The sequence below is a fragment of the Zingiber officinale genome, chromosome 6B (genome assembly GCF_018446385.1).
Source record: "Zingiber officinale cultivar Zhangliang chromosome 6B, Zo_v1.1, whole genome shotgun sequence".
Lineage (NCBI taxonomy): Eukaryota > Viridiplantae > Streptophyta > Magnoliopsida > Zingiberales > Zingiberaceae > Zingiber > Zingiber officinale.
Window position 1 is genome coordinate 81,054,979 of NC_055996.1, and position 16,162 is coordinate 81,071,140.

Below are 16,162 nucleotides of genomic sequence, written 5' to 3' on the forward strand. Positions count from 1 at the left end.
AAATACAACTCCCATATAGAAACTAAGTACAAATCTCCATAATATGATATGAAGAAAACAAACATATACCTTCATACATCAGCACTCCATCAACCATTATATAACTCCATGAATTCGAAAACCATCAAACATCTCAAAGCACACAATATCATCATAACAACTATCCGAAAAAAACATGCTCCACCTTCTTTCAACACAAACTCACAATTCCATAAAAGATATCAACATATAGCAACATCAACCAGAATGCTAGCCATACACCATATCTCATCCACTTATCACCATAAAATAATATCACAAGATCTCCACATTCTACATCAATGCATTCACACTAAAATCTTTACATCAGTAGAATCTTTACAAACAAATACTCCTAAAAACAACAATTGCACACCAAAGATTGACACCATAGTTCTGATCAACAACTATCACAACAAACTTGCCAACAAACGCCACAAATCAACATGAACTTCAGTTTAACACTAAAGAAATGCACTCAAATAAGCTCCACCAAGATTCTGATTCTTCATCCATTAGTTTTCACAATATAAGAGAAATTCAGCCTATCAAAAATCTCCAGCTTCCAAATTTTACAAAACCCTGCAAATGCACAACAACATTTGAAATTCCAACATTGCATATATACTTTAATCACCAAACCAAAGGACAAAAGTCACCATACCTTTGTACTAACTACATTGCTGTAAAAATAACTACCTTTTGTAGCATTACTCCAGGTAATTTGTTGGAAAATAACCAAGATGAGATGGTTGATGCACCTATAACATAATAGTAAAGCATTATCAAGTATATACTCAATCGTAAACTATTAAAAAAATAAACTAAATTACTAAATGGTGCGACTTGTATAAACAATAAATACCAGTGGTAAACTATGCCATCTAATGAAAGATTGTGAACTTGTATTAAAAATAAATATATGCGAAAGTTGTGATGCCAATAATGGTGGGAATTGAGTCTCAGTCATACTCACACTATCAACGGAGCTACCAATTGTTGACACAGAATTTATAGGCTAAAACAAGAAAATAAAATACAGTTTTAAATAGTTATAACATAAATTATGTTAGATTAACATAAGTCAAATAAATACTAACTTGATGATTGATGCAGTCATATTATACGATGGACATGCTAGAAATAGTTTGATCTACACCCTGTATTATATAAAAAAAATTAATGATTTAAATTGTTCAAATTTAACAACAAATAATACCAAATAAATAAAAATTTGGAAGTTATGGAGTAGAAACCATTACAATCGTTGAAGTTTGGTTTATTTTCCTCGCTACTTTTCTTTTCCTTGAAATCTTCTCTAACCCACCTTTCAACCTTTTACTTGAGACTATTTTCTTCTTTGTTTTAATTCCTTTTACTCCTATAGAGTTCCCTTCACCATAATCGAATTCCCAGGATTCTTGGCTCACTTTTGATTGTTGGATATTTGATTCATTAAATTGTAACTTATCATCCACCATCTTACACAAGCTCAACATAGTATCTTTAACAACATTGTAAGTGTCATCCCTTTCCGCTACCTTGGTAACCAATTGAACATTCAACCCACACAAATCTTTGTATCGCATGTTTTGAAGTACTTTTGGATCCAAACTAGCATTGTTGGCCATTGAATCATAAACTCCAAAATATCCAATTTTTGCTTTTCTTGTCCACCTTTTCAATACATACTCACTTGGGATCTTCATGATATTATTCGACGTAAATATTTTCAGAATATGAGAACACAAAATTCCAACAAATTCATATTTTTCTACAACTACACTCAATTTTTTCAGACTTCTTATAAAGTGTAACTATATGCAGGTTTCTCTTTTTGTGAGGAGTAACTTTATATTTTGTAAATGTATCAACATCCTCACAAATTTCTAGACTAGAATCATGAGATAAGCACCACTCTTGTTGAAAACACTTGTATACCTCAGGAGTATAAATTTCACTAGCATGCTTTAGAATCTCAATTAGAAACATTAAATATGGAACTGTTGTATTTGATCTAAAATATGCTTTTAATTCCTCATATCAACGGTCATCAAGGAGTCTTTGGAAGTGATTGAAGAAGTCTAAAAACTTGTATTTATAAGTGACATATTTTTTCACAATGCTATTAATGCTCTCACTTCTTTGGATTGTAGTTATATCCGCGCAAAACATTTGTCGTCCATATACTAAAGCCCCTTTTTTCCTTTTTGTTGTACATACGCCTCAACCAATCATTGTCTTCAAGTGAATACTTGGCCAACATCATGTTCCATGCTGAAATAAAATCTTCCTCTTCATCAAAATCATACACACATGAAGCAAAATCTTTAGCAAACTCTCTAAACTGAGAAAAAACTCCACTCAAATGTATGGTGACATTTTGATAAATGTGTCAAATGCACAAGAAATGATGTGTTTCAGGCCATCTAGAAGCTAATGCCTTTGTCATTGCTGCATTTTGATCTATAAGAATAGTAGTTGGTTTTTTCTCATCCATAGTTCTAGTTAATGTATCAAACAACCACTCAAAAGTCAAACTGATTTCATCATATAATAAAGCTGCACCAAAAAGTATCGATTGTTTATGATGATTAACACTTACAAATAACGCAATTGGCCGACCTTCATTGTTCTTTCTATAGGTTGTGTCAAAGCAAATAACATCTCCAAAATTAGCATAATCAACTCTCATCTTAGTATTATACAAAAAAATATTAGTAATCAAAGCATCTTCATCAACTTGAATAGTATAAAAAAATTAAGATCATCGAACTACATTTTCTGCAAATGCTCCAATACACCCCCTATTTCTCCAACTCTCATATTTATTGTTCTTTTGGATAGCAAGTAGTTTTTGTAATCCTCAGGAATAAATCCTAAATTCTCTCTCTCACCTACTTGTCGCACCATAAGATCATGAAATACTTTTGGGGGGATTCCCACATCACTTGTCATCTCAATTTGTTTCGCGGCAGAAGAAGATATATTCCTATGACTTCTATAGAGGTGTGTTTTGTTTGGACTTGAGAGATAATGATTATGCTCTTTAACAAATTGCACCACAGTAAACTTGCTTTTTTTTTTCCGAATACTAACCTTCATTTTAGCTTCACAACCAAATCTTGTTTCATCACGACTTACTTTGACATAGAGATCTCATTTGTCTTTTCCTCTTTTACCTTGGGCACAATAATAAAATACCCTATCAAGTAATTTACCTGATTTATCATTGTGGATTTTGCCTCTTCTTACGCCAAATCCAACTTTTTTAGCATATGCCAAATAAAATTAATATGCATCTTCTTCTGTCTCAAATTTTAACCTCATTTGTGGTATATCCAAATCTGTTTCAATGTTCAAGCCTATAAAATCAAACAAACAAAATAAAATGTCTAAAAAGGAAAATTTGATATACTGAAAATCAATACATTCCCAATATGAATCTTATTACCTTCATCAATAACATCAAAGTCACCTTCCTGACTAGCTTCATTTTCCTCAAAATTAAAATGATGACAACTTGTAGATTCACCCTCCATGATAATTACTTTGATCTGGCAGAAAAAAATAACAAATTTAGGTCTTAAAAAAATAACGACAACAGAAGCATTTAAAAACAACAATTTTATGTAAATTTTTTTGTATGTCCAAGTTTTCTAAAAACAACGATAAAAGAAGCATCTAAAAATAATAATTTTATATCAAATATCTGCATCACTACATGTCCAACTTCTCAAAAAAACAAAAACTTAAGAAACAACACATCACTAAGCTTGGGAATTGGCCGACAAAGTTCAAAATCACTAGTAACTACAACAATTATACTTGTGGAAATCAAGTAGTAATTGTAGCACAAAAAAAAAGAAACTGGGAAATCGAAACAGATTAAATAATCTAACACGATCAGGAGGAAATCGAAATTGTAGCAAAAAATGAGAAGTTTTTGAACCATTATTACCTAATTACAGAAAAGGTCCTCGCTTTCTTCCACACGGTGCCAGGGAGGGAGGCCGATGAAGGTCGCAGAGCTCGCGGGAGGGAGGTCACCGAGGACGTCGACGACGCAATAGGGAGGTCTTTGGAGGCCGCTGGAGGTCGGCGACGCAACAGGGAAGTTGTTGGAGGGAGGCCACAGGACGTCGCTGGAGGGACACGACGTTGGAGGAGGAGGGCACAAGATGTCATTGGAGGCCACGGGGAAAGGGGGGGCAGTGGGAGGGAGGAGGAAGATGACGTTGGAGATTGAGAGAGACTAGGACTTTCGCATTAGTGCATGCACGTGTTTTACACGTGAGGAAGATTTCATATCAACTGTGTGATCCAAGGACGGACAAGAAAAACGTGATCGAAGATCTGGTCCCAAAACTATGTCTCCTGACGCACGTTCTAAATGATGAGAAGATGAGTCCCACGCCATCGTCCTGTGACAGCGAGACCCCAAAAGATTCTTCGGAAGCTTACGGCCAAAACCAGACGCAGTCAGGGAGAGAGACGGATGGATGGGGGAGAGATGATTCTTACCAGACGGAGTCTCTATACATGAATGTCTGCGTTGGATTCGGTCTAATATAGCAACTGCTTAGGAGGAAGAGTAGCAACTGATTAGGAGGAAGAGCAGCCGCCGGCGTCGATGGAAACAGTAGCGTACGAGGGACAAGTTGACGGCACAGTAGCGGTGGTGATGGTGCCGTTCACGGCGCAAAGCCACCTCGCGCAGCTCCTCCACCTTTCGCTCTTCCTATGCTCACGCCGAGGACTCGCAGTCCACTACGCATCCACCACCACGCACGTCCGCCAGGCCATCTCCCGCCTCCACCCTGAGTGGTCCTCCTTAACCAACGCCATCTCGTTTCACGAGCTCCCCATTCCTCCTTTCCGCAGCCCGCCCCCGGATCCCACGGCCGGCACCAAGTTCCCCGCCCACCTCCAGCCCTTATTCGACGCCTTCGAGCACCTCCGCGCCCCCGTCGGTGCGCTCCTACGCTCCCTCTCTGCTTCCTCCCGCCGAGTCGTTGTCATCCACGATCCGCTCGCCTCTTTCGCCGCTGATGAGGCAGCCGCCTTCCCCAACACTGAGTCCTACGTCTTTCACTGCGTTCCCGCCCTGTTCCAGATCATCTTCGCACGACCCTCCGTCGCCCTCGAGCTGAGCCGTGATCACGGCCTCACCCTCCCGTCCTTGGAGGGCATGATCACCGAGGAGTTCGTGGCCTTCATCCGACGGCAGTTGGCAACTTACGAGACTGTTGACGCCTCCGGAATGCTCTTTAACACGTGTCGCGTGCTCGAGGGTGAGTTCCTCGATATGCTTGCGCAAGAACCTGAGTACTGCAGCAAGAAGCTGTTTGCCATCGGCCCACTGAGTCCGTTAGCCGTCGTCGCCGGCGAGCGTCTGTAAGTGATTTGCATTTGTGGATTGTCTTTCTTTTGAATTGATTAGTGACTTGAACTATTAATATCCACAGAGCGAGCTCCCACGATTGTTTGAATTGGCTGGACCAGCAACCGCCGGCGTCGGTGGTGTACGTGCCGTTCGGGACGATGACAACGATGTCCGGTGAGGAGGTGAGGGAGCTGGCGCAGGGATTGCTGCTCAGCCAGCAGCGGTTTCTGTGGGTGCTGAGAGACGCCGACAGGGGCGACATATTCGCTGCGGAAGAGGGTGACGACGGCCGGCGGATGAAGCTGGCGGCGGAATGGGAAGAGAAGGTGGGAAAGCGGGGGATGGTGGTGCGCGAGTGGGCGCCGCAGCTGGACATTCTAGCCCACCAGGCGACAGGGGCGTTCTTCAGCCACTGCGGGTGGAACTCGTGCTCAGAGAGCCTATGCCTGGGCGTGCCGATGGTGGCGTGGCCGATGCACTCCGACCAGCCCATCAACGCCGCGCTGGTGGTGGACTACCACGGCGCGGGCGTCGCGGTTCGGGGTAGCGGCGAGGCAGTGGGGCGGGAGGAGATCGCGGCAGCCATCAGGCGGGTGATGGTGGGGGAGGAAAGCGAGGGTGTGAGGCGTCAGGCTAGGGCGCTGGGGGAAGCGGTGCGGGCGGCGGTGGCCGACGGCGGAGCGTCTCGTACCGAGTTGGACGCCTTCGTTGCTCTCATCACCGGATGAAACCCAAGTCAAATTTTCTATTTATAAAACTAAATAAATTACTAGAAGGGTCAAATCTACTGTTTAAGATCAATTGAGCATCCACAATGATGTCAATATCTGAGACATTAACGCCTGAGTTCAATTCTTTGAACTCGTTAATGTATTCAAATAAAATAAAAAATAAAAAAAAATAAAACTTTGGTATTAACGTGTGAAGGTGTTAATGATATTATAAATGGCCTGAGAGTTTCCACATTGAACACTGCACATATTAATGCCTTCCTTATCAAAGAATAAATAAAAAAATAAAATACATTGGCATTAACATGTAAGTGTTAATGCTAACGTGGATGCCTAAGAGGTAATTTATTTATTATGTAAGAGGATTTTGACAAGTCAAAGTATTATTCTCGTGGATGATTCCGCTCCGGTCATGTTCTAGAATGATAATATTATATATATAAAATATAAATCATGAAATTAATTTATAATATCTAGGCATGGGACAAAGTATTCTCCTTGTGGATACCGTTAACTAAGCCTAAAATATATTTACGTTAATGTTTTTTTTTCTATTCACATTAAAAATAATTCCAAAATTTATTAATAATTTCACAAGCGAAACAATGATCTAGAGTTCAAGACTAAACTACAGCGTATTATTATGAATTTTTCTCATCATTAATTGACAATACTATAATAAAAAAACTTCTATAAATATTTTAGGCCGACGATGTTAAAAAATATATTTTTCTTAGTTTTTTTTACTGAGACAAGTATAATATTAAATTAAAATAATTTTTTTCATAAGGAAGTTCATTACAGTAATTTATTGCTGGGATTTGTCACTATTGCATGGGTCTGACGAATCGAATTTTCAAATAATTCAGATTTTCAAAGACCCAAATAATTTATATATTATTATATTACACACGCAACACGTGTGCACGATCACACTAGTAATTAATAAAAAAAATTGACGGAATTTTACAACTGTGTCATGGAGGGGCCTACGTGCATAAATTTCTAACATGGAATTGTATACCTTTTTATGGTGAAAAAATACATAAAATGATGAGTCCATAAAAAAAAAAAAAAATAATCATGACTTTATATATTTATCCTTAAATTTTTTTCCTCCAATAAATTATTGCTCTTGAATTAATATAAAAGCTACTAAATTTTTTTATCTAAAAGCTTTTAATTTCGTGCCATCTAGTCACGAGCATGTGACATCGAACGGAAAGACAAGTCAAAATTACACGGCCAGAATTTTCAACTTTACATGATAGATCATTAATTAATACGATCCAGCACGAAAAATTTTAGTAATATAAAAATATAAATTTACAACAACTTTCAGCCTGCATGCGAAATAATGCCTGGAATTTTAAAGATGATATTTTAACAAAATCAATATTAAAATGATGATACTTTAATAAAATAAATATGAAGATCGTGATCCACCGATACAATCGAATTGATATTTAGATAGTAAATTATTATGAAAATAACTGCATAGTTTTTTAAAAAAATAAAATTCCTTTATTTATGTCATGATTTATTTCCTTCATTTTGTCAAAAACTTACGGTGAGAACACGATTTAGGGGTGTTTGGTTGATGAGTTTAAGAATGAAGGAATGGAATGATAGTAAAAGATAGTGTTTAGATTGTGAATTTGAGAATGACAGTTTGAAAATGATTTCTAAATTTATGGGAATCAACCAAACCTATATAACTAGTATATAACTAGGTGAGTTTCATTTCCATTCTCATTCCCATTACACCTTACTATCAAACTCATACCCATAATCATTCTTATCATTTAACCAAACGTCCCCTCATCTTTTGTCCATATTTGATCAAAACAGTATCAAATTATATTTTTATTTTTTAAATTTAATTTTACCTTTTCTTTTAATTAACTATTAAAAATATAAAAAATTATTTTTATTTTATTACTGTTTTTTCTAATTTTTAAATTTTTTTTATTAATTTTCCTTTGTATTTTTAAAATTTTAAATTCTTATTAGAATTTTATATTTTTTAAAAATATGAATAAATTTTGGAGACCATGACTTTAATGAATTTAAGAATATAATTTATTTTAAAAAATAAATAGTAAATCATCAATGATTTTTATATAATTATTTTTATTCAGTAATTTACTAAAAGATGTATCCAAAGTTCGAAATTGACCCAAATTAAAAGGCATCCTAAGCTTTGAAGATACCTAAAATGAATAACTTTTTCCTGTTTTACCTTATGCCAAATCTGACTTTTTCTCTTTATCTTTTCTTTTCTCTTTCCTCCCTTCTATATATGTAAATCTATGCTTTTTCTCTTCACTTGAGGACTGGTTGAAATAGACGTTGGGAGTGAGTGAATTACCTTTTACTGTCGTGTTCTTTTTTCCTTCTCTCTTCTCTCTCATTTGCATGCATGCATAACTATTATGATACATATTTTTAAAAATCAGCACTACACCTTAATTACAATAATTATTTTTCTTGAGGATCTGAATTGGCACTACCACAAGTTTGATTTCTCGGAGACCAAGATCACATTCTAGTTGATGTTCTAATAATATTTTTAACACTTCTAGAAAAATTGAAATAAACAATTGAGGGCATTGTTGGACTTATTGCGGCCTCAGAAATTCATTGAACCTGAAAATGGGTCAAATCAAATCTGTCTAGATCTATCAGTGAATTTTAGTAGAAACCCACTAATGGACTTATATAGGTCTAATTGGATTCATTTCAGTTCCTATAGATTTCTGAAGTCGTAAGGAGTCCAACGATGCTCTCCATTACTTATTTTAGCATCTTCAGAAGTGTTAAAATGTCATTAGAAGAATCAATTAGCATTGAACCTGATATGAACATATCAAGCCCAACGTGTATATTAGACCCACATTGGATTTGCTTTGTTCATATCATGCTCAATGTGAATATATCAGGCTAAATACTAGTTGATTCTTTCAATAATATTTTAACATATCAGAAGAAGTCAAAATAAACAACGGAAAGTACTGTTGGACTCCTTGCGGTCACAAAAATCTATAGGATCTAAAATGAGCCTAATTAAACCTGTCTAGATCTATTAATGAATTTTAGTTGAAACCTATTGATGAACCTAGACAAATTCGATTGGACCCATTTCAAGTCATATGGATTTATGAGGCTGCAAGGAATCTAACGGTGCTCTTTGTTACTTATTTTGACTTCTTTAGAGATGTTAAAATCAAGGGAGGATTTAATGTGGTATTGAACGCATTTAATTGCTTTGTTTATTTAAAAATAATAATAATAATAAAAATATTTTGTTTATAAAAATAATCTCATTTGGTGTGCACGCACTAGATGAGTTTATTTAAAAATTTAAAATCAACAAATAAAATTAAAATGGTAGTATATTTTTGATAAGATTAAAAAAAAAAAGTAAACGACTAGTAGATCAACATAATGGCTAGTAACGATTAGTTAACGACTATTTTAATAAAAAAATTTATCTATAAATACTCATTATCTTACCTAACTTATTTTAATCATATAAACATCTAAATTGTTCTAAAAATATTCTTTCTATTTTCCTCCAAAATGGATGAAAATAACTACAGATTTTTTATAAAATTTTTAGAAAATGCTTCTTCCCAGACTCTATAAATTCCTCCAAATTATCCCTATTTTTCATATCCACCATATTATCTAAATAATTCTCACCCACCAAATAATACATATGGTCCATATCTATAAAATTATCCATCTAATCACATGCAACATACTCCTTCCTTTCCAATTTATAATAATATTTTAATTTTAAATAAATGATACTCATAAAATAAACAAAAAATATTTTATGTAATACATACATTTTAAAATAATAATATTATTTATTTTAAATAATAATCATTTAAATTGTGTAAATAAAATTAAAATTATATTTATTTAATATAAAATAAGAATAAAGATGGATGAGTGGACAACAAGACTAAAAATATTGAATATTAATATTAAAATGAATGTGAGAGAATGAATATGTTAATATAATGTATATGTGATATGTGAACTCCACAATAATGTGTACTAATGTTAAAATGAATATGAGATAATGAATGTGTTAATATAGTGTGTATGTGGCATATAGACCCCATACTTTTTGATACAATGATGAGTGTTATAACACTTACCAATGTGGATACCATAGGTGACTAAAATAATTATTATATGTTATATTCAAAGGTCACACAATCGGGGTGGCGAGAAATGAGGTGAACAACATTAATGAACAGACGGAAAGAGCCGATGACGAAGTTGGGGAGGTACCCAGAGGCAAAGAACTCGATGCACATGACCAAGATTGGATTTACATGTGGATTGTGGACAAAACCATAGTTTATAGGATCACGATTATCAATTTAGGGTTGAAATTGAATCTATTGGGATCAGATTATGAAATCGTATAATCATATCCTTTAAATTTAATTTAATTTAATTTAATATTTAATAAGTTGACAAAATTTATGAGTAAAAATTAAATCAATTTGATATTTGATTAAAATTCTTTTTAAAATAACTTAAATAAAAAATAATAATAATGACGATAATAAATTGGTAATATATATAAAATAAATAAATATAATTTAATTATAATTTTTAAAATTTAACATATATATATATATATATATATATATATATATATATATATATATATATATATAATGAAATTAATTAGATTAGGTTAGAGACGTATATATAATTCTCTTAATTAATTAATTAAATTAAATTAAAGCTTCAATAAATTTAAAATTGATTGACTGCTTCACTGTGTTGTTGCTCCCTTCCATTAAAAACTGATTTATTTCATTGTCGCTCTTTGCTCCCTTCAATTAAAAACATATTCAAAATGTCGCTACTCCCTCATTCACTCACTTGTCACCGTTGATCCTTGTCGTCGCTACTCCCTGGCTTGAGTCTCTACCACCCGCTTGCTCACTGCTGTTGCTTCCTCGCCTGAGAAACTAGCAATTATGCCTTTCCTTCTTCCCTGAGTCCCTACCGCCACTGCTCCCTCGCCTTCCCCTCTCTCACACGAGGACTGGGGGTTGTGGTCCCCCAATTCTCATATAAATTTGTCCCTGATTAAAATGTTACTAAAAGAATCAACTAGTTTTGGGTCTGAAATAAACATATCAGGCCCACGTGTGAGAGAGAGGGAGTCGAAATGAACTTCATATCATGCTAATCGTTAGTTGATTTTTCCAATAACATTTTAACATATTTGGAGAAACTGAAATAAATAGAGTGCATCGTTGAAGTCCTTGTAATCTTATAAATCCACATGATCTAAAATGGATCCAATTGGACATGTTTAGATCCATCAATAAATTTTAGTTCTGTGGATTTTTGAGCTTGTAGTCTAATGGCACTCTCCATAACTTCATTAGTTATTTCGACTTCTCGATAGGATGATTATTTTATATAATATTTTTGTTAGTTACTTGCATAGTCGAGCTATCAACCATTACAAAAAATAATAAATGGTAGATTATCATGGTTTAAAAGTGGTGTCTCTCAAGGTCATAATACAATGTATGATTTTGACGCAACTAACTCTATATTATATATGATTTTCACATTTCACAAAGGGTGTATATGAAATAATACAATATATGATTTTGACTATGCTAACTTCATATTCTGCATGTGGCTTACCAAGCGGAGAGCTTCAACCGTTGCACAATTGTCGGGCTTGCTATCAGAATTAGATCGAGGGAGGTACCCTCCGCAATGTGTCCATTACCTATAGCCATATTTTGCCTACACTTAACTAATATCCTAACTTCGCCCCTATTTACATGGATAATATTCTAATAATTGATAATGATAAAAAAAGCATCACAACTTTATTAGATCATCTCAATCAAGAATTCTTTATTCAATATTTGAATAATATTTGATTTTTTCTTGGTATCGAACTTATCTCTCCTCTTTTTTAAAAAATAAATTATTAGATTTCTCTAAAAAGTTAAAATGGATGGAGAATATCTTTTATCCACACCAATTATTGTAAACAACTTCTCTGTAACTTCATCTTCTCTTACTATATCTAATTCCTAAATCTATCAAAGTATTAATGGAGCCTTATAATATGTCATTATCATATAACTTAATATTACCATGGTAGAAAATCATGTTTGTTAGTTTATAGATGCTCCCACTAAGTAAAATTAAAAAGGTGTGCAAATAATTCTTAGCTCTATCAAAGAAACTGTTCATGTCTGAGACTGCGTTCTGGTGAGTCAGTGAAGAGTAGTTGTCATGAAAAAGATTGTAGATGACATGATGGTGAGAGGGCCGCATGAAGATCCTACACACATTTAGTAAGAAGTTAGAATGGTCATCGAGGTTGGACTCAGTGTAATCACTCCAACGCTGAAGTTAGCATAGGGGCTAGGAGAAGATAAAAGCGGTGGAGTAGTAGAGAAGTCTAGATGATTGTGTGTGAATACCTACACCCACAGAGGGAGAGCAAATTTATATATAAGGACAAATATATCCATTGCTCAAATATATGCATCGACGTTTCCACTTCGTTCGAGAGAAACGATCCCATGAATGAAGCCATTACACTACCTCCTAGGGATGACAATGGGTAGGATTTAGGTTGGATTTCAAATCCTCCATACATATCCCCATCTATTATATCCATCCCCATACCTATCTCCATATACATCAGGTATTTAACTTTCATCGTCATCCCTATACCTGTCAGAGGATTGAGTATGCATACCCTATCGATCATCCTATTACTACCTACAATTCTTTTTTTTTTTTTCAAGAAGATGATAAAAGTGTTGGTGACTAGGGTATGGGTAGAATTTTATCAAATCCGTCTCCATATCTGAACCTAAAAATATCCATACCTGAATACCTGATGATTTAATCAGGTTTAAAATTTCCTCCATACCCTCCAACATTCGGGTCAGATATTGGATCACTCATCAGATTTAGATGAAGTTGTCATCCCTACTGCCTCCCACGTCTTTAATGGGTCACATAGGATGGGAAACGATTGAGCCCAAAAAGGTTGAAGAAGCCAAGGAAACCAAGATGAAGTGTAGGAGGCAAGCACAAGAGACCGGGCTAAGGAGGTTTGAAAAAAACCTATTTTAAGGGAGCCAGGTTGTACCAAACTGTGGGATTTGGAGGTACTGAACTGAAGAGCTTGGGTGACTGAAGTGTGAGAGTTAGGTAATAGAATTGAGGGTGTCAAGGGTACTAAATTGCAGAGCTTGGGTGACAGAACTATGAGAGTCAAATAATGGAGTCAGGTGCCCAAGCCATAAGAGTCGAAGGTACTGAACTGAGGAGCTCGGGTGACTAAGCTATAAGAGTTAAAATATTTTAAAAATAATTTTTAAGTTAAAATAATTTTTAAGTTAAAATATTTTTTAAAAAGAATTTTAAAGTTAAAATATTTTTTTAAATAATTTTAAAGTTAAGATAATTTTTTAAAAGAATTTTTAATTTAAAATAATTTTTAAGATAAAATAATTTTTAAAGTTAAAATATTTTTTTAAAATAATTTTTCAAAATACTTTTTTAAAGTTAAGATAATTTAAATGTTAAAATAGTTTTTTTATATAATTTTTTAAGTTAAAATAAATTTTTTAAATAATTTTTTAAGTTAAAATAAATTTTTTTGAAAAAAATTATAAGTTAATTTGAATTTAATTTAATTTTAATTTAATTTAATTTAGTTTAATTTAATTTATTTTAGTTTAGTTTAGTTTAATTTAATTTATTTTTAATTCAATTCATTTTTAATTTAATTTAGTTTAATTTATAATTTAATTTAATTTAGATTAATTTATAATTTAATTTAACTTAATTTTAATTTAATTTTAATTGAATTGAATTTATTTTAATTTATTTTTAATTTATTTTAATTATTTTTAATTTTATTTTATTTAATTTTAATTTAATTTAATTTAGTTTAGTTTAATTTAATTTGGTTCGATTCGATTCAATTTGAATTGATTTGGTTCGATTCGATTTGGTTTGATTTGAAGTCCTTAGTCATTTCACCTAATTTATGTTTTCAATCAGGGAAACCTATAATTTTTATGAGATGAAGTTAAGTTCAATTTTTAGGATTTAGTTTAACTTTGTGTTAGATTCAGGTTTATATTTGGGCTCAACAAATAAACATTCTTTGGATAAACTTCTGAGATATGGTGAGTCACTTGGACATCATTAGAGTAACTATGCCTTCGAAGTTTTCCAAATAGTCTTATCCACTGAACTTAGTATAAAATCTTGGTCTAATTAGTTAGGATCCGTAAGGGGTAGCTTCAGTTAGTTCCACTCAGCCAAATGCACCAGGTCGAAGTCATATCTTCCTAGACATGCATAGACTGAGCTTCCCTAACTTACTATCATCCAAAACTTTACTAGTATCGTAGGTTAAGTTAAACTTAGTCTCTTTTTAAACTAATACTAGTTACCTTGCCAAGTAGTTTAGTTTTGGAGGTGCCAACTAGTTTGGAGCCTCCTCCTAAATTATTGATTTTCATTTTAAGATTTTTTTTAATTTATAATTTAAATTTAAGTTTCTAATTTTGAATTAATTAAATTGGTCAAAATTTTCTTCATTAAAGAGTGTATTTAATATTTAAAATTTCTTTAATTTTAATTTTATTAAGTTAAGATTTGTAGTATTTAAGTTTTTATTAGTTTTTAAATTTGAATTGATTAAACTGTTTGAATTATATTTTTTTTAAAGGTTTATCCCTTAATTTTTTATTAACGATTAATTTTAAATTTTCTTTAATATTTAATTTTGAATATATGTTTAAATTTGTCCTTATATATATATATATTTTTTTTTTTAAGTTTATATTATTAGTTGAATTTATTATATTAGTCTTATCTTTACAATTTAATCTTTTATTAATTAAATTATCTTGGGTTTTGATAGGATTTTATGGATTGATATTGTCTAGATTATTAAATAATTTATTAATTTTATCTAGATCAATATTGACCTTGTAATCATTATCATTTGAATTTTCAGATTTATTTAAGTTTAAATTTGAATTTTTAATATTTAACTATTCTAAATTTGTTAATTTATTTAATTTTTTGTGTAAAGTAATATTTTTAATATTATTAGTTGAATTTTTCTTAGAGGTAGAGTCATTCAAATTGATTCGGTTATCATTTGAATTTTTAGGGTTATTAATTATTTTCAGATTTTCTGGATTTTCTAAATTAATTAGATTTGTTTTATCAGATAATATCCTAGGGATATTTTTGCATGTATTATCAAATACACCATTTTCACGTATGTTTTCAAAAATATTCAAATTAACATGCATATTTTTTAAACTACTACTAGTAGGGGTATTTTGATAAATATTACTAACCTTGAGCGCAACTCCTAATTCAGTAGGCTTTTCGATTGAATTTGACTCGAGTCCAGATTTGATTTTGACTTGATCCTCTAGCTCTAACGACTCCTTGTGTAACTTGATCAACTGGATACAAAGCTCATGTACATTCTTGTACTTTTCTAGTCTGCATAAAACATTGTTAGATAAAATGTTATAAATAAATTTACTTACATTTTCGTTCAATTCTGAGTCCCGAGAAGGTTTTTTCAATATCAGCACATTATCAAAATTTAGGCTTTCTAAGAAGCATTCCATTCCTCACCTCCAGTAGTTGAAATCTTCTTGATCGTATGATGGTGGTTTGTGGATGCTTCGTCCTTTTTGAATAGACATTGATATATTTGCAAAGAATAGACAAGAAACAATTTCTAAGACTTTGTCTTGGGGTAAGTAATGTGGGAGATAAAGAAATATGCATAAATTTTTTTTTAAAAAATAATAAAATATTATTATAAATTTTGTTAAACGCGATATTTTGTCAACACTAGCTAACGATGAAAAAATAAAAATGATTTTTTCAAAAATATTTTTGGAGGGAAAAATGAAAGAAAAATTAGATATCTCTACAATTGTATGATATTGTCCAC

The 16,162-nt window shown here is 32.7% G+C and overlaps 1 protein-coding gene and 1 long non-coding RNA gene across 2 annotated transcripts; one reads left to right on the forward strand and one right to left on the reverse strand.

Annotated features, from left to right (window-relative positions):
* Positions 1–282: 282 nt before the first annotated feature.
* LOC121992835 lies at positions 283–4,485 on the reverse strand. Its single transcript, XR_006114999.1, has 4 exons — positions 3,980–4,485; positions 3,473–3,575; positions 683–779; positions 283–600 (listed from the first exon to the last, which is right to left on the reverse strand). It is a non-coding gene; the product is annotated as an uncharacterized LOC121992835 (long non-coding RNA).
* A 17-nt stretch (positions 4,486–4,502) lies between these two features.
* LOC121992834 (cis-zeatin O-glucosyltransferase 2-like) lies at positions 4,503–6,322 on the forward strand. Its single transcript, XM_042547432.1, has 2 exons — positions 4,503–5,415; positions 5,487–6,322. The coding sequence occupies exons 1-2, from the start codon at positions 4,652–4,654 to the stop codon at positions 6,130–6,132; spliced, it is 1,410 nt and encodes a 469-aa protein (XP_042403366.1). The 5' UTR covers positions 4,503–4,651; the 3' UTR covers positions 6,133–6,322.
* The last annotated feature ends 9,840 nt before the right edge of the window (positions 6,323–16,162 follow it).

Excerpts from the sequence above, each read along its gene's own strand:
- LOC121992834 (XM_042547432.1), top strand. The coding sequence starts at position 4,652 with ATGGAAACAGTAGCGTACGAGGGACAAGTTGACGGCACAGTAGCGGTG. Across the intron at positions 5,416-5,486 it reads GTCGTCGCCGGCGAGCGTCT|AGCGAGCTCCCACGATTGTT; the intron begins GTAAGTGATTTG and ends TAATATCCACAG.